The 27278-nt window shown below is 48.7% G+C and overlaps 2 protein-coding genes across 6 annotated transcripts; one reads left to right on the top strand and one right to left on the bottom strand.

The window, feature by feature from the left end:
* Window positions 1-312: 312 nt before the first annotated feature.
* Window positions 313-7789, top strand: kif2c (kinesin family member 2C). Of its 5 annotated transcripts, none has more exons than XM_047014322.1 (22): window positions 313-515; window positions 611-705; window positions 1540-1632; window positions 1871-1919; window positions 2033-2065; window positions 2545-2670; window positions 2984-3097; window positions 3232-3323; window positions 3609-3704; window positions 3786-3840; window positions 3990-4152; window positions 4392-4482; window positions 4624-4687; window positions 4819-4910; window positions 5045-5187; window positions 5434-5638; window positions 6334-6444; window positions 6570-6637; window positions 6758-6848; window positions 7070-7156; window positions 7235-7328; window positions 7594-7789. In XM_047014322.1, exons 1-22 carry the CDS (start codon window positions 455-457, stop codon window positions 7668-7670), a joined length of 2100 nt encoding a protein of 699 aa, XP_046870278.1. In that variant the 5' UTR covers window positions 313-454; the 3' UTR covers window positions 7671-7789. The 5 variants fall into 5 exon arrangements, with proteins under 5 accessions (XP_046870278.1, XP_046870276.1, XP_046870275.1 ...); XM_047014320.1 differs by having other exon boundaries at window positions 6758-6926; window positions 7073-7156; XM_047014319.1 differs by having other exon boundaries at window positions 6758-6926.
* Window positions 7790-14577: 6788 nt separating this feature from the next.
* ptch2 (patched 2) lies at window positions 14578-27277 on the bottom strand (the record flags this gene model as incomplete). The annotated part of the gene is given in 19 exon segments (XM_047014318.1): window positions 14578-16879; window positions 17019-17523; window positions 17704-17784; window positions 17787-17888; window positions 17890-17966; window positions 17969-18117; window positions 22180-22322; window positions 22535-22672; window positions 24017-24297; window positions 24524-24704; window positions 24924-25066; window positions 26391-26455; window positions 26457-26497; window positions 26499-26555; window positions 26557-26846; window positions 26849-26905; window positions 26908-27109; window positions 27111-27172; window positions 27175-27277. Coding segments are annotated over 19 exon segments (2712 nt in total), but the record flags the coding sequence as incomplete, so codon positions are not given.
* Window position 27278: the final 1 nt, after the last annotated feature.

Below are 27278 nucleotides of genomic sequence, written 5' to 3'. Positions count from 1 at the left end.
TTTTTTTGGGAGCAGAATTTGACTGTTCGAATTTGAACAACCTGAATTTCTGAACCTTGTATTTTTGGGTGAGATTTTTGTATTTTTACATTGAAATAAATTCATGTTTCAATTGTTAAGAGGTGAATTCAAAACCAACGAATTCGGTGGTGTTTAAATTTCAACATTAAGTATGCTTTTAAAATAAAAAATGTCACTGATTTGCTTACATACTGGCTCACACTCCCCTACAGTAGGTGGCGGTAATATACCTCTCAATGTAACGAAAAAAGAAGAAGCACAAAACAAAGAAGAAGAGATCTTTCATGCTCCAGACCAATCGTTGTCGTGCTTGAGTTCTTCCGTATTTCAAACCATTGGCGGTTGACTTCCCTGCGTTTAAGTCAGCTAGCTAGCTGTTAGGTTTTGCTTATTATAACGATTTTCGCTTCTTTATTAGTGACAACTCATAGTGATGGATTCAATCACTGCTAATCTTCTTGTCGGACTCCCGGTCAATATCAGCCGGAGTGATGGTAAGCTAACTGATACTAACCATAGTAGTAGACGAGGATCTGGATGGAGAAATACCTATTACATGTGGCTGACAAATTTGTTTTTGTTTTTTCAGGACGGGTGCACTCTGCAAACGTCAAAGCTGTGGATCAAGCGAAATGTACTGTGATGGTTGAGTGGCATGAGAAATCCGTATGCCGAGGGAAAGAGGTGAGACGCAGAACCAGCGACCGCACATTCTCATGTTCAAGCTAAATTCATATTATTTAGATAGAGCTTAAGTCAGTGTTCAACAGTCTCTGCTTCGGTTTTCAAGGTTTCCTGTCATCAAGCTTGAGACTTAGTTTGAACTTGTGTGGTGGTAAATCACATTTGTAGGCCCCCTATGACTCTAGAGCAGCGATTCCCAACCACTGTGCCGTGGCACACAAAGTTTTTACATCTTTTGTTGTTCTTTTGGTGAGCAGTCTCACTAGCCCTACTCAACCGACGCCATCGAGCCGACCAGCTAAATACTTATTTAGCACTAGCGTTGCTACCTGCATACAGTCTACCTACCTCCGTTTAGCTCCTAGATTCAGACTTAGCCCCTGTAAATTGTAGAGCTAGCTAACTACTACACTTCTGGTGTGTGTTGTAGAGCTAGCTAACTACTACCCTTCTGGTCTGTGTTTGCTTTCTTCCTTTTAAAAAACGTCTTAATCACCACGACCTGTCACATGCGTCATTAATTCTCTTGTCTGTAAGAGGGAACGAGGCAATTGGCTAGCTACCTGCTGTCAATGGGACGAATATTACATTACTCTGCCAGTCACTATATTACAGACACCCGACAACGGTATATTATTTGCAGATAATAATTAATACATGTTTTTTTTTTTTTTACTACCGTGATTAAGTGAAATTGGATAATTTCTCACTGCACACTTGACGATCTCTCACGGCTGTGCCTCTGCACAGTGGTTGGGAGTCGCTGCTCTAGAGGAACTCACGAAATAGAAAGGATGGAATCTAGTTGACACTTATCCTTTCTTCACGATTTAGATAGAAGTTGATGAACTATGGACCTTGAACAAGGAGTTGCTTGAGCACATAAAAGGCTCCAGTGAACCATCCCCCATTCCCCCTCCAGAGAAGGTAAGTGTCCAACCAGGACTGAGCTGGACTCATCAGTTAGGTATATGATATATCTGTGTTTGGAGATAAATATTCCCCCAGCATTACCATTCAACCCTTTGAGGTTGAGACAGCCTTTCTCAGCCCCACTGACCATAGCTGACGTTTTGATTTGGGAGATCAAGCTGCCACAAAGTGCCTTAACGTTTTTTTTTTCTTTCATACCATCATAACTGAATTGATTCATCTATGTCTCCAGAAATATGAGGGTCGTCTTCGCTCGTCACGGATACCCGCCCCTTCCAATTGTAAGTGTGAAACTCTTCTCTTTCTGTTGCTTTGTTCTACCAGTTCTGTGTGCCTGTGTTGTGTGACATGTCGGATGGACTGGGAACTAACTGGTGCTGTTTTCCTTCATAAGACACAACCCCAGCTGTCGTTCCTGAGGAGACAGGTCTGCATGCAATGCATGTTCCTGGCTTGATGAGATTTCCTCATACTTAACTCACTGGGCGAGTTATTGGGTTCTCGCTTAGAAAGTACCATGTTGTGATTTTGATGATTACAAACTGTGCACAGATGGTCTTCTTCACCCTAAATCAGATGCATGCACTGCCTTTCTAGTCTACCTAGGGTGCTTCTCTGGGCTTGTGATGCAGGGTTCACGCCAGTACCTTTTTAGCACTTACAGGTGATATTAAGATGCTTTTGATTACTGCATGACTGGTTAACGCGATTCAAATCCATCCCAGTTTTGATGATGGCACTTCTTTACTAGTGCTTGCTGTCTACTGCATCCTGTCTACTGTATTGGGATCAGGAAGTTGAATCAAGGTGGCCTCGCTGAGATTACTAGGGAGAAATCAAAGCCTGGATGGATCTGTAGAGGTCCAGTAGTTGAACCCCGTGTTCACGTCTTGCCTCTCTTTCCAGTCCCCAGGAAGTCTGTGGTTCGGCAGACATGTTTGTTCCGAACCCCTGCTCCGATCCCAGAGCCGGTAGACAGCAAACCTGAGGCCGAGTCTTCAGAATACTCCACCGCTGTCCTCAGATCCTCTGGTCAGTAGCAACGTCTGGTTTGGATGTGTGTGTGTTAGTGATCTGCAAGGTGTAATGTAACATCTGCATGGTGTGCTTTGACTTGTTGACACTATTTAAATGAATTGTCCCTTCTGCTAAATCTTAGTGTCAGCCCCCCTCTGTCAGTATATTGTCCTCAAGGTGACCAGGGACGGCTCTGTCCAGTTAATCAAATCTCTATCAATACATCCCGACATTAGCAATACAAATGGTGTCGTAGGTTATGTGTATCTTTCCAGCTTTGTTGTCTGTTGATATTGATTTGTGCTGGTCTATTATCATGGTTGTCTAGGGGTGCCTAACAAGAAGAAGAGAAAGAACGACCCCCGACAGACATCAACACTGCCCCCGGTCAGCGAAGCCTTTAAAGAGAACGAGGAGCTCAAGCCAACCACCTCAGCAACAGGTCAGCTCATGACTAACACGGTCCAACATCTGGAGGGAGTCAGAGAGGACAGCACAAAGTAGCCACGCATACACGCAGGATCTCATATCATTAGAGTGAGATGTAGTTTTGATGAGACCGTAAAACTGTTATAGGCAGAAGAAAATCGGTCCTGCCGCAAGACCTGAACAAGGGGAACAAGAGGTTGTCTTGCTCTGTCAAGGCCACAGACAACAAGAAGGGAAAGGTGAGACCAGAGGTTTGTGTCCCTGACACCGACCAAGCTCTGCCTAGGATTAATCAGCCATTTTAACAGACACGACATTTGGATGTGTTTTTATCATTATTGAGAAATAGGCTTGATTTATGCCAGGGAACTAGACTTGCACTTGGCCTGTGTATTTAGTATTTGGAACTACTACTTAGATTGTCCTCATCTGGGAATAAAACCTCTGTTGGCTTGTGGTATTATTATTTTTTTTGAACATGTCGGTGTGAATGTCTTTGTACCATCTGTTCCAATGCCCTCTAGTTTGGAGACACTAACCGGCCAAACAAGCAGTTCTTCCAGATGATAGAGGACTACAGGGAAACCCTGACCAAGGCTCCAGTGTCTCCCTCGGACGTGGTGAGACCTCACACAAGCTCTCCTTGCCTCCACTGAATACTTGACCATGTCAGCTAAAAGCCTCTTTGCGTTCCTCCGCAGCCTAAAAACCATAGAATCTGCGTGTGTGTTCGAAAGAGGCCGTTAAATAAGCAAGGTACGTTTCCACGTTGCTTCTGCCTGGAAAAACTAGGATTTGCAGCTCACATGGTACCCTACACAGACCAGAAGGGTTTGGGTTTCCATTTTCAAACCCATTTGTGTTGAAGAATGAACCCTTGTCTTTCTGTCCCTGGCCTGTCTCAGAGCTGATGAGGAAGGAGATCGACGTGGTCACCATCCCCGGTAACGGTTGCCTGCTGCTCCACGAGCCCAAGACCAAGGTGGACCTGACCAAGTACCTGGACAACCAGGTGTTCCACTTTGACTATTCCTTCGAAGAGTCATCTACTAATGACACGGTCTACCGGTGAGTTTGACCAGTTGTTATTTGGTTAAACTACTTCCGGGAGAGCACATAAGAAATGTATTGCACGTTCTTATTGGGTGCACTCCTGGGCGTAGTTCGCCTAAATAAAAACTATTTCAGATTTTCTTAGATGTCACAATCCCGTTTTCCAGCTATACTTGGCTTTCGAACTTGGCTCACTCTTTAGGTTAAAGGTTGTGTTATTTTGAAACAGGCTTAGCTCTTTTCTCTTGGGACAGGTTCACTGCCAAGCCTCTTGTCCAGACCATCTTTGAGGGAAGCATGGCAACGTGCTTTGCCTACGGACAGACCGGAAGTGGGAAAACTCACGTGAGTCTCTTCTTTGAGCTGCTCCTGGAAACGTAGCTTCTCTTCTCAGACGAGATGAGTGTGTGTTTCAACACCTGGATCTAGAAACGCCTGTTTTTTTTCAGTGTTTATTTTTTTTTTTTTCAATTTTGATCTGTCCAGACAATGGGAGGAGATTTCTCTGGAAAAAGCCAGAACAGTTCCAAAGGGATCTACGCCTTAGCCGGTAGTTACTTCTGTTTTTTGAAAACACGAGTCATAGGTCACATGTACATTTGGGCCACGGTGCCCTAGCATCGTGGCATATCGTCCGTTAAACTAAGTCCTGTTTCTGTGGTCGTCCATGTCCACCCCCAGCCCAGGACGTGTTCACCCTGCTGAGACAGAGGAAGTTCTCCAGCCTGGACCTCTGCCCCTACGTCTCCTTCTTTGAGATCTACAACGGCAAGGTTAGGATGGAAAGGGGGGGAGGGGGGTGGGTGCAGTTCTGTCGGCGCAGGTGAAGCCCCTCAGTGCTAGTCGAAAGGGCTACGTGAATCAAACGAGCTTGGATTGACCCACCCCCTGTGACTGTGGTGTGCAGGTGTACGACCTGCTGAACAAGAAGACTCAGCTCCGTGTGCTGGAGGACGACAAGCAGCTGGTGCAGGTGGTGGGACTGCAGGAGAAGGAAGTGTCCTGCCCCGAGGACGTCATCAGGATGATCGAGACGGGCAGTGCCTGCAGGTACCGGGGGAGGGTCAGACCCTCGTGTGTGTGTGACTGGCGTCTGGTTAGTTCGCTGAGCTGTCTGACCTGATGTGCTTCATCCTCATTGGTTGGATTTAAATGAGTTCTGAGAAAGGAGAATGAAGTCGGACAACTTCTGAAGATTTCTGTCTGTTTCTATACGGTCTGACTGTCTCTTCCTTGCGCTCTTTGGTTTACCTTCCTACCTTTCCTCTGGTGTCCTTCCTCTCTGTCTCTCTCCAGAACGTCCGGCCAGACGTCAGCCAATGCCAACTCGTCTCGCTCCCACGCCATCCTACAGGTCATCCTGCGGAGGCGGGGCAAGCTGCACGGGAAGTTCTCATTGGTTGATTTGGCAGGCAACGAGAGGGGGACAGAGGTCAGCGGCAATGACAGAGCGGTCATGGTGGAGACGGCTGAGATCAACCGCAGTCTGCTGGCTCTCAAGGTCAACCAGCTACATACGCTACACGCAACTACACCAACACAAGCTAACACATCAAGCAACTACACTACACTAACTCCATAATAACTCACCAAGTTTAACAACACTACCACTTCAGATCCTGCTACCTGCAGGAGTGAAAGGTCAACTGACTATTGATACAACTACACGGGACTAATTAACCCAACTATGTTTATCTAGACTCACTATCTTTTCTAGCTGCTGCTGTCTTGTGGCTCTCAAGTTCACTTTAGACAAGCCAGTGAGAGGGAGCAGCCCACCACTGTTGTTCAGGAGAGCCAGTTGGTAGCGGATGCTAGGACTCGCTCCAGTTGGTAGCGGATGCTAGGACTAGCTCGAGTTCAGTTGGTAGCGGATGCTAGGACTAGCTCGAGTTCAGTTGGTAGCGGATGCTAGGACTAGCTCGAGTTCAGTTGGTAGCGGATGCTAGGACTAGCTCCAGTTGGTAGCGGATGCTAGGACTAGCTCCAGTTGGTTGCGGATGCTAGGACTAGCTCCAGTTGGTTGCGGATGCTAGGACTAGCTCCAGTTGGTTGCGGATGCTAGGACTAGCTCCAGTTGGTAGTGGATGCTAGGACTAGCTCCAGTTGGTAGTGGATGCTAGGACTAGCTCCAGTTGGTAGTGGATGCTAGGTGAGCTTAGCTGCTGTCTGACCCTCTGCTGCTGTTCTCTGTAGGAGTGTATCCGTTCACTGGGCCAGAACAGCGATCACATCCCATTCAGGATGAGCAAGCTGACCCAGGTCCTGCGGGACTCCTTCATAGGAGAGAACTCCCGGACCTGCATGGTAGGCACACGACACGTCCGGAGATGGGCTTCTGACTGGCTTCTCAAAGGTCAAGATTCTCTCATGTTCATTTGAACACATTCCCCCCCATCTGTCTCTCTCTCCTCCCCCTTCCTCCTTTCCAGATTGCCATGGTCTCTCCCGGCATGGTGTCATGTGACTACACTCTGAACACGCTACGCTACGCCGACAGGTACTCCAGCGCACGCTCACCCAGGCGTGGGTACCCCACTGCGGCTGTTAACCCTGGTGGTGTTCCGTTCCATGTTTGTGTGGTGAACGTGGGTCCTGTGTCTTTCTGTTGAATGTGCAGAGTGAAGGAGCTGAACGGCCGGTCCAAGGCCAGCGGGGGGGACGCCCCCCAGAGTGCAGAGGTGTCCACGGAGGACAGCTCCTCTGAGGAGGTCAGCTCCGAGCCCAGCCCCACCACTACCAGCCTCAAATCTGTTATCAAACACTTGCAAGGTTGCAAAGTATTCGAGGTGTTTCACAGGCTTCTGTTTTGTTTGTTTGTGCTGTTCCTTCGGCTATATCGTTATGTCTCAAACAAGCCCAGTGTTTTGGAAACGGTAAACAACGTTTGTGTTTTTGTGAATGGATCTTGACCATGTTCTGGTGTCTGAAGCAGGACTCCATCGTGCCCATGACCAGTATGTTCGAGGAGATCTCCCAGGTGGCAGAGATGGAGGAGATGGTTCATGAGGAGCTGAAGGTACAGCAACCCACACCTCACCAGATCTCCCAGGCTGGTCCCTGTGCACTGACATGGGCTGACGTGTGTGTTCAACAGAGGGGCGAGGGGCTATTGAGGTGTATGGAGAAGACCTCCTACGACGTTGAGGCAGGCCTCCCAGAGCTGGAGGAATACGCCACCAAACTGCTAGGTCTGGCTCCTCCTTAAAGGGACAGCTCTCCCAAATGACTTCCCCTCACTTGCCTTAACCTGTCAAATACTAAGCTAACCGGTGTTGACTATATCTGGATTTAATCTGTGCTGACCTAGATTGCAGAGTCAGAAATACATTTTTGGTGTCAGATGGCCGTTCATATTTGTAGTTCACCACAAGGATACTTAATTCTTGTGGAAAGTCCACTGACGGAGGTAGAGATGTTTAGTGCTGACGTCTCTCTTCCATGCTGTGTCCACAGAAAGGGTTAGAGGTCTCAGGGCTGCGGTCAGTGAAGAGCAGATGTCCCGCCTGTCCCCAAAACTGGCCTACCGCTGACCTGGATGGCCCCATCCTGCTCTCATAATCGGGTCCCCTTGTGAAATCATCTCCCTGAGTGGTGGATCAGTTGGGCTGAGTGTATGTCTCCAATAACATTTGAAAAGGGGGGGGGGGGGGGATATAATAATGGATAGCATAAAATGTCACTACAGTATAATTCCATGGTCGCTTGAAAGAATGTTGTGTTTATATTTGTATTTTAACCAAATTAAAGTGATTTAGTCTTGAAATATACACTTAATAAAGTTTTGAATTAAGTGAATAAACATTTCTGTATTTTATTTTGTTATATTTTTCAGTTCATGTTCAAGAAAGTCTTTATATTTAGTATATGTCAACCTAAATTACATATGGTAGTCAGGCAGTTTTTAATTTGTTATTGACTTGTTTGTAACAGTTTATAATAAATATGCTAAATATTTTAACACTATCTGGTATTCAAGTTAGAAATTTCTCTCAATTGCCTACAAAGAAATCCGAAGCCATCTGCGTGTTTTAGTAAGTATTTGGGTTCTGAGGTTTAAATTGCTCTGTCCTTGTCTACATGCCTCTGTGCATTCTGGACCTATGTCATCACAGGACAGCTGGACCATGTCCCATGATGCACTTCTTCTCTTCCGTCCCATCGGTGTGGGAGGCCTCTCTGAGATCCTCTCAACCTCTCCTCTCCCTTCTGCCTTTCTTCTCCACGACCCCAAACCTCCAACTATACACAAGTCCAACTTGTGTACACAAATACCCTGCAAGCAAAAGCTGACACATGACAAATCAAAGCTCCAATAAACAGCTCGCGCTCAACCCATTTTCCCAAAAGGATCAAAATAAACAAATTCTGCCGGCAACTGGGTGGCCTGGACTGCATGGTGTGAGGCCAAGCAGCACAACTGTTTCCTATGACTGCAACCCCCCCCCCCCACCCAACCCCAGCTTAGTGGGTGGTATCCCTTCCCCCCTGCTCCCTCCCACCCAGCCCTCCCTCCCTGCGGCCCCCTCCCCCAGTCAGCAACCAGTCACCAAGCCTTCCTATTCTCACACGCAGGCAAGGCCAGCCCTGCTATGCTAAACACTTTCCAGTGGCCTTGTATAATAACCACAAATGTGAACTTTTTTTTTCTCTTTCTTTTGAACTCTGCTCCTCAACTCCATACCGGTTAATAAGAGAACAGAGGGGTTTTTGTTGCTGTTATTCTTTCCTCATTTGTGATGACATGGAGCTTTGCTCTCATGTTTTTTCTGTTTGAAAAGAGAGGTTTTATGTTCGGCATAAATAATAATACCCACATTAACTTGAACGGTTTATTTTGTGGGACTCTGTAGATGAACTGTTCAATGTTCTAACAGTCACGTTTCTTTCCAAGACTGCATGTTTTTCTGTTTACCTCCATCTTGGCAGACAAAACCATTTCTCTGTCTTTCATATTATGAATATCTCCTCAGTATCAAGGCTGGATGGTTTCCATCACTGACAATGATGTCATCTCTCGAGTTATGTTTTCCTTTGTTTTATCACTTTTGATCAGGAAGCCTCTGTGAATTCTGCCTTAACAGACAAGAAAATGCTGACAAACAAGGAAACGTGCTGGTATTTCAAATCTGGAGGTTTGTGTGTGTTGTGTTGTGTGTGTGTCATGTGAAGCTGACCGTGTATCTGTTGGCCTCTGTGCTGTTTCACACAGCTGTCCACATGAATATTTTCTCTGTGCAGAGAACATTGGCAGTGGCTGGCTCTCTGTTCCCATCACCTCCACAGACTAAATAAACAGTCAAACCACCCAGCGAGTCCAGTGGAGGAGAGCGAACGAATGGAGAGGAGAGCAGAGTGCAGGAGAGGAGAGGGACACACCATGTGCCTTGTGTTTTCTTCACCTCCTGCCACCCCTTCATTTCATCCTGCTCCCCCCATCTCTCCTCTTCCTCGGTTGTAAGGGCAGTTTGTGTGAATGTTGCTATTATATTGCCCTTTCCCTGTCATTAACTTGCTCTGTCAGACTATCATTTAAAGTGTACTTAAGATCATACAAAGATGATGAAAGAAAAGTACTTGCCTTTATGCTTTTTTATGTATTCCAAAATCCAATGACGATGTGAAATGATACCTCCTTCATACAAGCGGCAAGTTACATTTGGAGAATTCCGTTTGGGTTCCATTGCAGTCGGCAATTGTTCCAGCAGAGGGCAGTCTAACTGACGAAATGAATGGATAAATGCATGCGAAAATCTTGTGAAGCACTCAAGATAAATAGACCCATGTCTGCCATGCATATGGGGAAAGTCTACTAATAATGCAAAATAAGTAGTGTGGTGTATCCATGTTAGTTCAGCCATGTTAGAGTCAGTATTTATCCAAGGGTTAGTTAGCTCAGCTGGCTGTACTCGTGGTGTATTTGTCCACAACACAGTAATGAGCACCCAGCAGTTAAGTAGGTACACACAGGTGCAACCACAAAAGCTGTTGTTTTGAACTGTAGTTGGACTGCATTATACAACAACCAGTGATGGGTATTGGTGGTTACAACTCTCCTCTCTCAGTGGAAACAAACAAAATCATGTTTTAACGAATTAAAGATGAAATGGTTGTAGTTCTGATTGCATTAGTAAAGAGAGAGTTTCTATGTCTGGTTCAGATTACTTTGCCATTACATCACATTGGGTTGTTAGTTGTCACGCTCAAAAGGGAAGCAAAAATGCGTCTCACTCCATTTGAAAGGGCATTCCCTCAATGAATCTTAAATATGGTTAATATGAAATACATGTGTGTAGCACTGAGGACATGGCTTGGCCTAGCTCTCCAGTTCACTGTGGTGGAGGCCTATAGGGACCACAGTGAGTCAGAGCCTTGAGACCGCCAGAGCACTGGGGCATAGCTGATGGGGCTGGAGCTGGGGCCCGGGCAGAGAGCATTGGTTGGGGCTGGGGCCTTGGTTGGGGCTGGGCTGGGCTGGGTCTTGGGTTAGGGCTTGGGCCTCGGCTGGGGCTTGGGCCTTGGCTGGGGCTTGGGGCTTGGGCCTTGGTTGGGGCTGGGCTGGGGCTTGGGTTAGGGCTGGGGCCGAGGCTGGGGCCAGGTTCTGCGTAAGCTGGGCTGGTCTTTGACTGGGCTGTGCTTGGTCGCGTCAGGGCTGGGCTGGCTCATAACTGGTCTGGGCTGGCCTGTGGTTGGACTGGGGTGGGCTGAAGTTGGGACGACATGAGCTAGACTGCGTTTGGTCCAGGGAGTCATTTCTCAAATGACTAATGCAGAAATGTGTCAGTCGGCTACACTTCACACACTGTTCATATCAACTCACTTTTTATTAGTCCGAGTCAGACGGAGCAGAACTCTTGTTTATTCAGAGAGGCATGTGGAGCACCAGTTCAACTGAGCTATAGGCCATGTTGTGCCCACCACATGAAATGCCCCTGCCAGCCAGAGCCAGGGCTTCATTAGCTTTGACTGCCACTCACATGTGTTAGATTACAGCCTCCAGTCTCTCCTTCCACACAGTTTCACCATACCACACTCACCCCACCCCCGTCCCAGCCTCCCATTGGCAAAACTTCCAGATTATTTTGTACACACACACACGTATGTTTACATGCATACACACAAATGCATGCACACACATGCATCCAATTATGCCCAATGGCTCACGCACGTACACACAAACATGCACACGCATGCGTGCAGGCATGCGTGCACTCACAGACACACACACACACGTAAAGACAAAGAACCCCATGCTCAAACCTGAAGGTATAGGTGTGGAGTAATCAGCAATCAGCAATAGGTCTGACCCAAATGGAGCCCCACAAAAAGACAAAACAATGCAGTGTAACACACACCCTCACAAATGTGCCTGGCATTCAAACTGTTATTTTTTTAACCAAACAAACCACTTCTAAATACTAGGTTGGCCTTACGAGCTCATATTTAGGCTCTTCTGTAAACAACACCGGCCAGAATGAATCAATTAAAAGGGCATTACTTTGGTTCCTGTTTAGTTAAAATGTGTTTACTCTGCTGGGGCCCGCCTGCCTGGAAATTCATATTGTTCCCCCTATCCGCAAGGACATAACAAATTGCAAACACATTTGTTAGTCTGAAGGACATTTCGTAGATGTGGATACTTGCTTGATGAAGTGAAGTTAGAGGAGAGACGGATTCACCTATGAGTGCTCTGGAAATGGAGAATACCGAGAAAAGTGGTAAAATGGCCTCTCTCTGTACATCAGGAGTATCACTATCCAGTAGTATTAATGTGAATTTTCCAGAGCGCAATAAGATTCAGAAGATATGACGACATTTTATTTATTTAATGGTTCTGTCTGCTGATTCTACTGTTGATCATTTCTGCTCTTTTTTAGAAATTCATAACCCCACAAACAACGCACACATGGCCAGGGCACGAACACACACACACTTCTTCTAATCAGCCCTATTGAATTCTTGCAACAAGGCCGCTCATCCTCTGACCACCCAAGAGGCTCAGCAGATCATGTGTTGCTGCCTTTGTTCTCACCCTCTGTTTCCTCCCTCCTCTGCCAACCCTTCTCCTAGACGGCTTGGTCCCCATTTCTGCCCCTTAGATCTGGTTATCTCTTGTGAGAGATTTTAGATACTCGACCAACACCCACACTGCTCGTTATTTTCAAATGACAAGGCATTTGAACAACCCACAAGAATGCACGCACACACCCACACACACCCGCACACACCCGCGCACACGCACACGCACACACACACGCACACACACACACACACCCACACACACACACACACACACTCACACACACACACACACACACACAGCACCTCCTCTCTACGGCCATGCTTTCCCCTGCCTCCAATAACCCCTCTCATCTTCAAACCTCCAACGCTAATCTGTCTTGATAAAGTTGATGGCGTCAGTGGGATAAAGCATTTCCACAGGATCCAGTCAGAGGCTGAGAACTCCCACCCTCCGTTGCACTTCCAGACAAAGTGCCAGGCAGTCACTCTCTCATTCTTGGCTTGGCTTGAACCACCAGGGTCGTGCCAGCCAGTTATTGCTTTAAAGTGCTTTTCAGCTCCTAAATAGCGTTTTACATGCATTTACATGTTTTGCTTTTAACTTCTGGCTGAAGGGTTTTCTTGATGTTTTAACTGTAACAACACGTTACTGTGGGTGTTTATACATGGTAAAGGTGTTTTCTGAAGCTCTGTAGCCCTTAGATTCAGTTTAAGATACTTTCCTTTTTGTATTGCTTTAAAGTGCTTTTCAGAGCTTCCCAACGGAAGCCTTGAAACACGTCCCTTAGACCTCCTATGTCGTTCCAGCAGAGAGAGAGAGAGAAAGAGAGAAAGAGAGAGAGAGAGACAGAGCGAGAGAGAGAGAGAGTGAGAGAGAGAGAGAGAGAGAGAGAGAGAGAGAGAGAGAGAGAGAGAGAGAGAGAGAGAGAGAGAGAGGCATAAAATAAAGGAAAACCACTTGGCTTTCAAGAAGTCTGGAATGACTTTGTATCTAAATTAAGTCGATTGAACCAATGCCATCTTAAAAGTGTATAAAATTGAAACATGTTTTACTTTCATCCCTCACTATGGTTTGTTACCACTTAGCTTTAAATGCAACCATGCATGGAAACAGCAAACACAGTGACAGTTCACTCAGGAAAGACCTCCTCGTTGCTTCATAGCATTTCTTCTGATGGACTCTATTGGAGGGAAATTATTTTGTTGAGTAGCCTCAAATGCATCACATTCAGTTACAACTTAGTATTCCTGTTAAAAGGTCCAGGTGTTCGAAGCGACTCTATCAAAATAGTATGTGGTGTGTTTCAGAGAGAGAGAGAGAAAGACAGAGAGTGAGAGAGTGAGAGAGAGACTGAAAATGAGAGAGTGAGAGGGTGAGAGAGATATAACGTGAGAGACAGATGAGGGGCAGAGTTCATAGAGAGTTTCAAGACGTTCCTATGCAGGACAGTGTTTGGGGAGAATTGTAAACCACGGTTTGAGTTAAAACAGACTGTGCAGTGAAACTGGTTCACCTGGAGAAGACTGATCCATTGAGATTTGTAGCCACTCCCGCAGTCTACGTTTGGAAGTTCTTACAAGTGTTTACCAAAGTGTCAGTTGATTTTCTAATGGAAAATTCCAAGTGTTGTCTCTGCAACTGTTAGTGTATTAAAATGAATATAAATTACAGTTCCCCCCCATCTCTCCACCTCTCTGTCTCCTCCTCTTCTACTCTCTCTTTTTATTTCAGTCTCTCGTGTAGCTCCGGGCGTAAGACAGTGACTTCAAAAGAACCCTGCGTATCAGATTCAGACAGGACCCAGGCTGCCTGACAAACGACATGTTGTTGTGGGAAGCACAGGAATTTACAGCATCCACCTTTCATCTACACAGGTGGGCCTGTTGCTATGTGTGTGTGTGTGTGTGTGTGTGTGTGTGTGTGTGTGTGTGTGTGTGTGTGTGTGTGTGTGTAGGTGTGTGTAGGTGTGTAGGTGTGTAGGTGTGTGAAACAGTGAGTGAGGCGGGCCCACGAGTCATAACAATAAACCAGGAAGCCAGGCTGTCTTTCTCCTAGTAGCTGTGAAGGGACTGTTTTGACAACTGCATCTGAATTAGCTGTTAAAATGACCATTTATAGTAACAGATCCACTGTCTTTTCAAAAGCAACTCAGAGACATCTTTGACACAAGTCTGTTGGCAAAAGATACATATGGACAGGTGAGCTCTGTGGACTGGGGTTTCTAATCATTGTTTGATAGCGTGAATGATTATCTTTGCTATTTGGTTAGCTGCTCAACAAATAGTTCACGAAGCCAGTAAAGGTCAGTCAGGTTGTTAAGATAGGTGCTGTATTTACCCAGCAAACCCAGATGACCTGCCCTGTGCAGGGAGGTCACCTACAACCTACTCACAACAAACACAATCACACCACAGCAAAAGATGAGGGAAACAAAAGCATTTCTTTCCGTTGAATTTATTTTGTTAGTTAGATTCCTATAGAAGGCGAGGGAACACAAGGGGTTTCTTGAGCATAGTGTTTAGGAAGTCACAGTGTTTTAGACATGGACAATAGAGTAACACTTTGAAACATAATGACATGGCACAGGATGGAACGGACAGGCAAGTCCAAAAAAAGATGGCATCTGTCAGTCTGCCTCTCACTTCTACTTCATTCTCCAAGTGCACCCTTTTTCTCCAAACAACAAAAAAAGAAAACAAAATGTCTGAACCCCTTTCCTCCCACTCCCATAATCCCCCCCCTCCTTCCCCCTCAAAAAACAAACCCCAAAACAAAACAAAAAAACTCGGCAACAAATAGATATAATTATATATAATATATATTTACTCTTTGAAAATAGAACTTCAGTCTAGTGACTAACATCTGTACAAACTACAAAAATAAAAATTTTATATAAATAATTTATATGGCATGACATACATTTGAAATAAAACTACAACCCTATGCAGGACCCCCCCCCCCCACCCCCAACACACCCTGCAGCTATGACTTCTAGAACTTACTCTTGTGTTTCTGAATGGAAGCATTGAATGCTGGTATCTCTCTGAACCTGATCTATGTTTTTTTCCAGAATGCAGAGTAGCTACGTAATGTTTTCTTTCATAACACTATTTACAAAAGAATTACAAGCTGCCACTTAAAGAATTTGTACATTTCCTGCATTTCAATTGGCAGTGACAGTGACGACCAATACTGAACGGACAACTGAAATTATACGACAAATGAAAATGGTAAAAAAGGCAAACCAGTATAGCAGTATTGCTGACTTGCATGAGGCCTACAAAGGGGAGAGCGAAAGAGAGAGAGATAGAGATTGAAGAGTATGTTACTGCACTAAGGCACAAACCCTTTTCTATTACCCAATAGGTAACCACAGAATGAGCTGTTTGAAATGCTCAAGCTAGTCAATAATTGCACAGGGCTGTGGTGCTGCTTAACACAACCCCTACAGCAGCCAAACAAAATATATATCTATCAAAGAAAAAAGAAACTCCCTTTGCATTTGATATAAAATTCCCTTTCAAACTAAAATTGGGGTAAACAACTCTTGTCTGTAACATGACGCTGCTTGACAGAGTGAATGTCACCCAATGAACAGCTTAGAAACATTTTCGGAGGAAACCTCCTGATCACAACTCCTTCAAGTAATATAACAACACACAGACTGCAAAGAACAACCTGGCAAGTTGTTGAACGAGCACACAACCAGACAGAGCTGCTGCTGATGACATGTGATTCCTCACAGACCTGGATAGCTACAGGTGATGCATACTGACAAACGCATACATAGAAATGTAGAAGTGGACTTGACGTTGATCAAATGAATAAACAGTGAATGAGAAGGTCTCTAGTACATGTAAAGAAGCCATCAACATACGTAAATACAACAGAGAGGGAAACAGATAGCACTTTACACCAAACTTTGTAACAGTTGGCATGATGTTGTTGTGAAGGCACAATGGTTGAAATTATGTATACAACAAAAACAAAAGACACAAAATAAAGTAATAAGATTCTGACCGGAAGGTTTCTGTGGAGTGCAATGACTGGCCTAGTATGGCCAGCCAAAGCGGTTTAGAGAGTGCGTGTAGGTTCCTAAGACGAGCACTCACAGTGGAGTGTTAAACTGAACCAGAATCCTGTTTACTGTGTGTGGGGTGTAGGAAGGGAGATGGGGGGGGGTGTAGGAAGGGAGATGGGGGGGGGATGGGGGGGGGTACTGCATATTTTCAAGGCAAATCAATTCAATTCTTTTGAAGTGTAGCAGCAAAACAACAAACACTGACCTTGTATTTTCATAAACCTAATATCTTAATAGCATCTTAATTTTCGGACCATTCTTTTTACATATAGCACATAATCTATACAAGTGGAGGAAAACGCCTCCTTCAAAAAATCATCTTATACATCTGAACCTTTACACAAGAGAATACCCAAGTTATACAGTACTCTTTTAAATAGCATTTCCCTCTTTTTTAGTATTAAAATATATACTCATAGATTTATATATTCTTAAAACAAGACCATCTTAATATCTTTTTTAAAATAAATCTTCTTGTACAGTCTGTTGTGGTGTGTATGTACAGGTCGGAGAGACAGGGCTTGGAGTCCAGGCTCCAGGAGGGAGGAAACAGGAGGCAGCCAGAGTTGGTGCCCAGAAAAGGGAGGGCAGTGGGGGAAGAGTCTAGCAATCTTTGGCTGCCTGGTTCCTTGGCCCACCTACAATACGGAAGGCAGGGAGAGAGATAACAGTCAGAATCACTGTCAAACAGCATTATATAATATAACATGAAATAACAGTGCCACTTCACAAAGCAGGTTTGAGCAAGCTAGTTTGAAAGTCAGTTCTGAGACTCACCTAGTGCCTGTTTGCCCTGCTGGTGTTTGTGTTGGTGGTGTACAGTGTCCAGGTCTTCAAGCTCCAGAGAGTCTTTTTTAGCTGGCTTGCAAACTATCCCTCCATTGAACAAGTGACAAGTCCTCTGAACCTCCTCAGAGCAGTCTGTTTCGCTGTCCTCGTAGCCCTCGTGCATGTAGCCCTGGTACGCCCCTGGCAGGCTCGGGTGCACGGCCACCGTCACCGACGCTGTGGCTGTCACCATGGTGATGGGACCGCCGCCTGTGCTGTTAGTCCTGCTGATGTGGGGCCCTCTGTGGGCCTGAGGCCTGGGGCCACAGTGACTAGTCCTCCCAGGGCCCTGGGGCCTGTCGCTGGGTAAATGCTGCTGCTGCTGCTGCTGGGGCCTCCTGGCGCCCTGCTCTTGCTTGCTGTCCCAGCGTGTGAGCTGGGTGCTACCGGGCGAACATTCGTTCAAGTGTTCCTTCTGATAGACGGACTGTTTGTCTGTGAACGGCTTCACCACCTACAGAGAGAGAGAGAGAGAGAGAGAGAGAGAGAGAGAGAGAGAGAGAGTGAGAGAGAGTGAGAGAGAGAGAGAAACAGAGAGAGAGAGTTAGCATCAAGATACCCTACACCCCTTCACTTCAACCAAGAGGGATGGTTTGTTTACTCATTTGATCGATGACAAGAAAGCGGGGCGTACCGTGAGTCTGGGGAAGCTGGGGTTCTTGCTGGCCTCCAGCAGGATGTGGGAAGGGGGGGGCGGCGCCGGTGGAGGCGGGGGGGGCTGGCGTAGGCGCTGGGGTCGCAGTACTTATACTCCTCCTCCCCCAGCCCCGAGGTGGTGGTGGTCTCCGAGTAGTACTCCGAGTCCGATGACTCAGAGAAGGGCCTGCTGCCGAGGTGCCCCCCGGGGGCGTGGCCCCGCGTAGTAACCGTGGTGGGTCATGGGTGGGGGGAGGGGCTCGGGGAGAGGGGGGTAGGCAGGCGGGGTTGGCGTTGTCGGGCGGGGGTGACCTCCGCGGGTGGGCCCAGCAGGGAGAGGAGGACGGGAAGGAGGACCAGGCCATTGAGCATGCCCAGTATGGTCAAGATGGCGAGAACAGCAAAAAAGTATCTGGGAGGGGGGAAACACACACAGAGATGGAAGGATCAGTACTGGAGCTCCTCACCCACTGTGAAGCTGATACAGGCGGAAAGGAAAGGAAAAAAACTGTTTATGTTTATGTTTGAACTGTGTGGTATGTGTGTCTGTGTGTCTATGTTTGCGTGTGTGTGATACGGACCACCCTCCCAATCATGGCCCTATTTTCCTTCTCTTTCGCTCTATTCCCCCTCCCTCCCTCCCTCCCTCCCTCCCTCCCTCCCTCCCTCCCCTCCCTCCCTCCCCTCCCTCCCTCCCTCCCTCCCTCTCTCTCTCCTGGCGTTCTGTCAAGCGTGGAGGCATTCCTGTGCTTCATCCCCCTCAGGGAGCCATCATCTATCACTACGCCACCGCCACTTCCTGGAGAGATGTGTTTACATTAGCCAGCAGATCCTACACGTCAGAAAACACTCAACCCCCCCCTCTCTCTCTCTCGCTGCCTACTTCACTCACTTTCTATCCTTCCGCCCTCACTCTTCCCCTAATCTGTCCACTGAACGTGGAGTCAGAGAGATGGAGAGAAGAGAGAAAAAGAGAGCGTGTGTGTGTGCGCGCGCCAGAGGGTTAGTGTCGAAGAGAGAGAGAGAAAGAAAGAAGAACGAGATGGAGAGGGAGGGAGGGAGAGAGAGGCCCCCCTATCTGGCCTCCGAGCTACCACCACCACTGCTGCTGCTAATGTAATTTTCCCTTCAACAGCTTAATATCCCTCCTCATTGAGCTCCAGTTACAGCCTGCTGAGGGCGAGGCACCTCAGTGTTTACATTACGCCTGCCAAAGAAGACCTTGCAGTTCCTGGTTTCTACTTCTTACTTCCTGTCACATCCTGGACACACCGGTCTTCAGCCAAACGCTTATTGTGAACCACTCGGGGCTTGACAGCAAGGAAGGTATGAAAGAAGGAAGAATCCTCCGAATTACAGAAGTTGGGTCCGTACTCCCAATGGAAGCAGCATCTCAATCTTTGTATCTACCAGTAGTTTGTACCCCTGTCAGTGTATGGCAACAAAGACAGACTCAGAAATGGCCTGTGGTGTGTTCTGAGCAGAAAGACAGCCCAGAGCCTCTCTTCTGAGGTATCTGGATGGGAATCTACAGTACAGTGGAGAAGAAGAAACAGGGCCTGTGTTTGTGTACAAAGGGCAGGGGGTAAATCAGATTCCCTCCATGCTCCAACTCAAACAGCCTTTGATGCTCTCCCTGTGTGTCTCTCTCCCCTCTCCTCCCTGCCTCTCTGTCTGCGTCGGAGCAGAGCGCAAGCCTGTTGTGGTTGTGCTACGGCCCCTGCAAGGCCCAGGGGTGGGGTGGGGGGGGGGGGGGGTTTGTGTGAGGACCACAGAGCTGCGAGGTTCCTGGGTTTCTGCGAGCCTAGCTGCTCGCTGAGGGAGGGCAGAGGAGGGCTGCCACAAGAAAGAGCGCTCAAGAAAATTAGGAGAGCGCTCCACTTAAATGCTAACAGAAAGCAGAGCGGCGGGCTCCGCTGACTGGCCGCCAGACGTGGAGAGGTAAGGAAAAGGGAGAAGCGGAGTTGAAAAAGAAAAAAAAAGAAACAAGGACAAGGGATAATAGCTGAGGTTCTAGAACTTTCTTTTATCCCCAAAGCCGATCCAACCACTTATACTCCATTTTGTGTCACACCTCGGAAGCAAAGGTCACGTTCAGCGTTTTGTATGTCGGACATGTTTTTTTTTTTCTCTCTCTCTTCCCTCTTACATCACTCTCTCGAGCCCAAACGTGAGCGAAAAAAGAGAGGGAACTTAACCAGCTATGATGATTTACTCTATCAATCAATCAGATTCTCTGACTTCAAACACGCCGCTCTTTGACTGCTCAGTCTCTGCGCCTCCTCCTAATTTCAAAGAACACTTGAGCCATGTAAACAGGAGCAGAGAAACGGACCGAACGGCGATCTTTCCCTTTCTCTTCTTGTTAGCGTCCAGCTTGTTAGATTCATCCACTCACATCAACTACACAGAGCTTTTCTACTCCTCTCAACCAAAAAAAAGGAAAGAAAAGCAAAGTGACTTGTTTATTTGAGTCAACATTCCAAAACTGGACATGATTTATCCAAGAGAGAGAAAGAGAGAGACACAGAGAGAGAGAGAGAGAGAGAGAGAGAGAGAGAGAGAGAGAGAGAGAGAGAGAGAGAGAGAGAGAGAGAGAGAGAAAGAGAGAAAGATGGAAAGAGAGAGAGAGAGAAAGAGAGAAAGAGAGAGACATCAGAGAGAGCGAGTAGAAGTAAAAAGCTATAGCATCCACAGGACTGGGGTTGGTTTAGACCTCCAAAGGAGATGGAGTGTTAGGAATTCTGTTGTTTATATAAACTGTAATCTTTTCCATTCGGAGTCAGTGGGCTGGGGTTGGGGTGGGGGGCTGGAGAGGGGCTGCAGGATCCAGAGCTGGGGCTGGGGTTGTTTATATCCAGTGTGCCACGGCCAGGAGATGTTTACAGCTGTGTATTTATGCTACTCCCCAACTAGCAGGCCTGCTGGGCTCCGCTCTGGGATGGCTACGTCTAAACAGGACCTCCTAGGGTGACTGCTCCACCCCTCCCTCTGAGAGGCAGCTAGGAGGGTAGGAGTCTAAGAGGCTAGGAGTCTAAGAGGCTAGGAGGGTAGGAGTCTAAGAGGCTAGGAGGCTAGGATTCTAAGAGGCTAGGAGGGTAGGAGTCCTAAGAGGCTAGGAGGCTAGGAGTCTAAGAGGCTAGGAGGGTAGGAGACTGGGATAGGTGGGTAAGAGGCTAGGCCAACACCACACCAGCATTCCAGACTCCTCTTGGTTCTACCAAGAACCAAAACAGAGGGGTTCTTTTTAAGGGTTCTAACCACAATGACTGCATTAGAACCACTTTGGAACCCTTTGTTCTGACAGTGTATGCACGTCACATGTTGGTCCTTCAAACCACGCTCCCCCCCGCTCTATCTTTCTCTCTCCCACCCTATCCTTCATGTCCTTCCTCTCCTCTTTTCCCCTTGTTTCTCTCCATTTCTGGTGGAAAAACAACTTCCAAGTTCCATCCTCCATTCCGCTGTTCTACTCCAAACACTTGAAGAATGCTTCCTGACCGACCGTCCACTGCCTCTGACAGAGAGCCACCCTGGGCGTATTTACATTTTCACTGTACTGCCTGCCTGTCTGCCTGCCTGCCTGCCTGTCTGTCTGTCTGTCTGTCTGTCTGTCTGTCTGTCTGTCTGTCTGTCTGCCTGCCTGTCTGGCTGTCTGCCTGTCTGCCCTGCTTCTCACTGAGCGGTTTGATGTTGCGGGCCTACTGGAGGCTGCTCTCAAGGCTGTGGTTTGGTTCCAGCTGAGGCCACATTCAGTTGAAAAACATCGCTATTTGCCTTTTTTTCCACTGAGGCATTTTAGCAGTTTAAGAAAAAACAGGACGGGACCAGAAGGAAGCAGAAAAGCATTGGGTGGTGTGTAGACTTGTGTGTGTCTGTGTGTGTGTGTGTGTGTGTGTGTGTGCAGGGTGCTGGATTGCAACTGACCAGTTTAGAACCAAATATATTGTGATCCCCAATATGGACACCACAGCTCTCAAATGGGTAAGCGGAATGTTATAGATACCCTCTCAGTGTGTGTGTGTGTGTGTGTGTGTAAGCCACCACCCAGTGGGTAGAAGAACATTTACATGTTTACGAGCAGCTGCTACACCCCCTTGATGTTTCCCCCATTTGTTGTGCTCTGAGGGTGGAGTTTGATGACTGAGTGTGTGTGTGTGGGTGTGTACGAGAAGGGGGGTGAGAGAGGAGCACTATCCAGACTGACAGGGCCAGGTGGGAGTAAGGGGGGTCCTGGAGGGTTAACATTCCCACCTGCATGTACCCTGACCCTCCCCCCCCCTCTGACCCCCCAACCAGCACTGGCTCCTGTCCCCAGGAGAAACAGACAACTGTTCTCCAGGCTTCAGCATAAACACACACCGTCGCTTCCTCCACTGGCAACACATGGGAGAGTGTGTGTGTGTGTGTGCGCGCACGCGACGGCTGGGATGAGCCGGAAATAAGTGTGGTAGCGAGGCGTGCCGTTTCTCACCTCATGATGAAGTCAAACTCGGACCCTGCCAGCATGAGCACCCCCAGCAGGGTGGAGATGGCGCCGTCAATCACCGGGGCGAACATTTGCTCCAGGGCAACCCCCGAACGCTTGTTTCTGCTCCCGATAGCCGTCAGGAAACCCTGGGGTGGCGAGCGGAGGGGAGGGAGGCAAGGAGGAGAGATGGAGAGAGAGAGGAGGATGTGGGGTCAGGGTTGGTTTGGTTACCGTCGTCATAGGATGTGTCATCATTACAGAGTCAAGTATTTGATCTGAATAGCTAACAGGACTATACAACATTTGGGTTGGTTGAACAGGGTTGGTTGAACAGGGTGTTAGTTCAGGGTAGTCTTACCAGTGCAATGTGGACCGTGAACTCCACTCCAATGCCCACGGAGGCGATGAGAATGACCACTGGGATGGCACTGAGCTTGATGCCAATCAGACCCATGATTCCAAACAGCTCCACAGTCATCATGGCCAGGATGAAGACCTGCAGAGGAGGAAGAGGAGGAAGAGGAGGCACGTGTTAGTTACTGTCTGCTGGGTCGTGTGTACAGACGTGGAGTCCGGTTCCTTTTTTTAACCGAACCCAAGGTGTGACTAGGCACGGTATCATCTGCAGAGTTTCACGTTACACTCTCTCCTGTCTCCCCCCTTCACACTCCCCCCCCCCCCGTCTCTAAGGAGAGATGGATTGATGACGGACAGAGTTTGACAAAAGACAACACGGGCCCACACCGAGCCACCTCTTCCAGCCGTCAGTCCACTCCCAGGGGTGTGGCCCTCATCCACCCCTCCAGACCAAGAAAACATTCCCTTGTTTTTTCTTTTTCTTCTTCTTTTTTTCTCTTTTTTACTTTTTACAAGATAGAGAGAAGGGACTCTGAAAGCCTTCAGCCTCAGGAGGCTTTGATGTTGGCAGGGCTCCCGATTTGGTCACGGTTAAATTGGAAATGATAAAACCCGTTTTATTGCGGCCACATAAACAGTGAAACTACACAGTCCCCAGCCACGGACCTGACAATGTGACTGTGCACATGCAGGACTCAACAGACCCTTTCTCTGTTTGTCAAGAGAGATATGCACGCGTGTGTGCATGCGGGTGTTGAAATGTGTACGTTATCTTGCTCTGGGGAAGGTTCCTTTAGGGGAGCCAAAACCCACTGGGCTCCACAGCAGGCCAGGACGGAAGGTCAGGCCTTGCCCTGGGCCCCTCCCCTCCCTCGCCCCATACACACCACCAGACCCACCAGCCTGTGTGAAATGTTTCACAGCCGCTCCACTGACAGCCTGTCTACCCCCCTGACACACACACACACACAGGCACGGACTCACGCACACCAAAATACACATTTACACACACACACACAGAGCACAGAAGCACGCACACCAAAATACACATTCTCACACACACGCATATCCACACACCCACCCCCCACAGCTAGGCAGGCTGGGCTGATGGATGGGTTTAGCAGGCCAAGGTCGCGACTGGGCAGATTCGTCCTGTCCCCAAGTTTCTCTCTGACAAAAGGGGGAGTTGGAGGTAAAGCCTTCAGGAGAGCTTTGCCTCTCGTTTGCATTTCCTTTTCTAAGGCCGGCAAGGCCAGATTAGAATGACAAAAGCCTAGGGGGCCTGGCTGTGTGTGTGTATGTGTGTGTGTGTGTGGTGAGCCAGGCCTCCCCAGAGAAGGGGCCTCCTAGGCTGGGTTATTGAGCTGTGCTGAGAGGGCAGAGGAGTGAGACTGGGAAAACCCAGAGGAGAGGAGTGTCTGCATCTGTATTTGGGCCTGTGTGTGTGTGTGTTGTGTGTGTGCATGTGTGTTTGTGGACTCACTATGATGCCTGCGGTCCAGGGGTTGAGCAGGAGGATGGCACAGACCAGGAAGGTACAGGCCAACACCACGCTGATGGACAGCAGGAACCAGTGGCGGAGTCCGATATACTGTTCCCAGAACAGGAAGGGGTAGCCGTTGGGGTAGTTCAGCACGCCCTTGCGGCTGAACTCGTCGCACACCGACCGCACGCTCTCGATGGCCTCCACAAAGTCGGACGCCTGCCGCAGCCCGTTCAGGTAGAAGGGGAACTGGGCGAACTCCAGAGGCTCCGCCGCAGGGACTGGAAGAGGAGGAGGGAGGAAGGGGAAGAGAGGAGGGTAGAGGAGGAAGAGAAGAGGGTGGAAGAAGAGAGGAGGAGGAGGAAGGAGGAGAAGACAGGGACGGTGGAGGAAAAGGGAAGGAGAGGTGGAGCAGTTTAGATAAACAGCACGTACATGCCTCTATAGATGACAGGTCACAGAACATCCAGCCTCATTAGGCGGGGTGGGTGGAGCAGTTTGACTTACTACGCAGGTTCTCCCCGGTGGTGTCGTATTTGTCGTGAATCCACTCGCGAGGGTGGGGGTAGAAGTTGGCCTGCGAAGCGGCGTAGCCCAGGGGATCGTTACTAACCCACACCGTCAGGTAGATGTAGAAAACCTCCGCTGGAATCAAACCCTCCTCATCCACCAGCTGGCGAGACGTCAGCTGGAGAGAGAGAAAGAGAGAGAGAGAGAGAGAGAGAGAGAGAGAGAGAGAGAGAGAGAGAGAGAGAGAGAGAGAGAGAGAGAGAGAGAGGCAATTGGTATTAGCCACTACAGAGTTCCACAGTACAAGCCATAGACTACGAACAGGATTTAGGTTTTTCTTTTCAGCTCTCCCTGATCTCTCCCCAGCCGTTATCTAGAAGGTTCTCTAGGTGCCTACCTGGCTGTAGTTGAACGGGTCTTTCTTGGATCCAGTCTGGATCAGCAGCTTGTAGGCCAGAACTGCGTCCTCTGTTCCGTTCCGGTAGCTGTCCTGGGTGATTCTGCCGGCGTCCCAATCAGCGTTGAACGCTGTCTGAAGACCTGGAGGACAGCACACACCATGGGTTAATCCTCTGATTCACTTGAACTACTACTAGTTCTGATGTTGCTTTGCTAACACTGGTCCAACAAAGGTCCAATAGGGTGAGCCATCGTGTTATGACGAGTGATTATGCATGACGACTGTATTGCGCGTGCGTCTCTATCGTATGGAATGAGACACAGCAAGATGGGTGAAGCTGTTCTCTGTTGATTGTTTTCTGCCCTATTGTAGAGGCTGAAGGAGTTTACAAAAACATTGTGGTAGGCTGACAATTAAAAAATGAGTCATCGGGCTGAAACAGTAAGCACGGCACAGCGTGTCAGTTAATTGACCTCTTACAATACCACACACACACACACGCATGCGACAGCGCAAAACCTACACAGATCTCACTCTGCATCAGCCTGGGACTGCGTGTGTGTGTGTGCGTGTTTGTGTGCGTGAGCTGAACAAACGAAGCAGCTAAGCTTTTTGTGTTCACAAAACTTCAGTCTGGCGGCAGCTCAGAAACAGTTTCCACAGCCACTCAGTAATTACAGGGATGTCCTGACTAGAGAGAAACGAGCACAGTGGAGGGAGTGAAGAGAGGGAGAGAGAGAGAGATGGAGTCATGCTGAAGAGAGAGAGAGAAGCTTTCATGCCCTTCCAGATCTTTATCGATTGAAGTGTTCTTCCATGTTCTTTTTCGACTCCACACGTCTGAATCTACAGCCAGTTCCCGGCCCCTAACCCTTCTCTGAGGGATGGGTGTAACCAAGATGGCCGATATCACAGCCAGTCAGAAGGTTAAGCAGAGGCTTTTGTCATACAGCTGATGCCCATCCAGTCTCCTCTAGATCTACACACTTGTGAGGAGTTGAGACTGGGGCTGGCGGTTGACTTCAGAGCAGACTGAGACTCTAACCTTGACCTCCTGACCTGCTGTAGCCTGGGGAGGGGACAGGGTGGGAAGGAGATAACCTGCGACCTCCCCTAAGCTACATCATCTCTCCCTCCGCCCAGGTGGCTGGGGAGGACATCCAGGCTGAACTCTCCCCGCCCTCACCATTCCCTCCTCTCATCTACCTCCTCCACCTCCTCCATCCCTCCATCTCCACCCCCTGTCCTTCAGGGCAAGATAAACAACCTTTTAGGGAACCTGCCTGTCTGTCTAAGACCCTTGACATCATCCAACACCTGACCCACCCCCATAGGGTGAACCACAGACAGAGCTCTCTTTGAATAACCCCTCCCCCCCCCCCCCCCCCCACCACAACACACACACACCACTAAAGCAGACCCATGGCAGGTCTTTGAACCAGAAACACGTGACTGAGCCTTTACCTCTGAGCCAGTCCTGGAAGTAGTGCAGCCACATGCGGGGCAACTTCTGGTCCTCGCCCGCACCACGTCTTGACCGACGTGAAGGCGTTGTGCAGCTGGGTGAGCAGCCCGTTGCGAGCGGGCGTAGTCGAAGCCGTCCATGGTGACCAGGTACATGTTATAGAAAGGAGAAATACTTGAACTGGGCGTCGATGAAGTCGTACTCCATGGTGTCGCGGGGCACGATGTCGGTCAGGTACAGTCCGTCGTGGACCATGGTGGTGCCGTAGAGGCTGAGGCCCAGGAGAGCCACAAACCCCACCACCACCACCACCTTGCTCTGGGGCTTGAGCAGAAGAGGGGCGTATTTCTCCCTGGCGAAGGTGGCCAGGTTCCAGCGGAAGAAGGGCAGTGGGACGCACTCCCGGGCCTCCTTGGACTCCTCCATCCGGGCCAGGAGGTCGCGGGTGGAGCTGGAGTGGGGGCGAAGAGCTGGGAGCCGTAGGCGTCGCTGCCGGGGCTGGGGGCGGCGGCGGGGGGGACGAGGGGGACAGGACGACGGAGGGCGGGCTGGTGGAGATCTGGGAGGTGGGCGGGAGGATGGTGACGATGTGCTGGCCGGCCGCGTCGCACTGGGTGAACGCCTGGACCGTAGTGGTGATGTGGGTGGAGGTGGTGATGGTGGAGCCGGCGGCGTAGGGGGCGTGGGCGAGGCGGGGCCCGCGGGGTGCGGGAGGAGGCCTCGCCCGCGTCCGACGACAGCTCGTGGGGCTGGATCTGGATGACTCGGTTGGAGCAGGGCTGTAGAAGCAGCACAGGATGTCCAGGCGCTTGTCCTCCCGCCGGTGAAGGTCCAAACTCAGGATGGCGGGGAAAATGAGAAGGACCATGGCAAAGTTGAACACCACC

The sequence above is a fragment of the Hypomesus transpacificus genome, unplaced genomic scaffold (genome assembly GCF_021917145.1).
Source record: "Hypomesus transpacificus isolate Combined female unplaced genomic scaffold, fHypTra1 scaffold_236, whole genome shotgun sequence".
In the NCBI taxonomy this organism is placed as follows: domain Eukaryota; kingdom Metazoa; phylum Chordata; class Actinopteri; order Osmeriformes; family Osmeridae; genus Hypomesus; species Hypomesus transpacificus.
Note: the sequence above shows the minus strand (reverse complement) of the source record. Positions and strands in the feature narration are given on the sequence as shown.

Excerpts from the sequence above, each read along its gene's own strand:
- kif2c (XM_047014319.1), top strand. The coding sequence starts at position 455 with ATGGATTCAATCACTGCTAATCTTCTTGTCGGACTCCCGGTCAATATC. Across the intron at positions 516-610 it reads CAATATCAGCCGGAGTGATG|GACGGGTGCACTCTGCAAAC; the intron begins GTAAGCTAACTG and ends TTGTTTTTTCAG. Across the intron at positions 5,639-6,333 it reads GCAGTCTGCTGGCTCTCAAG|GAGTGTATCCGTTCACTGGG; the intron begins GTCAACCAGCTA and ends TGTTCTCTGTAG.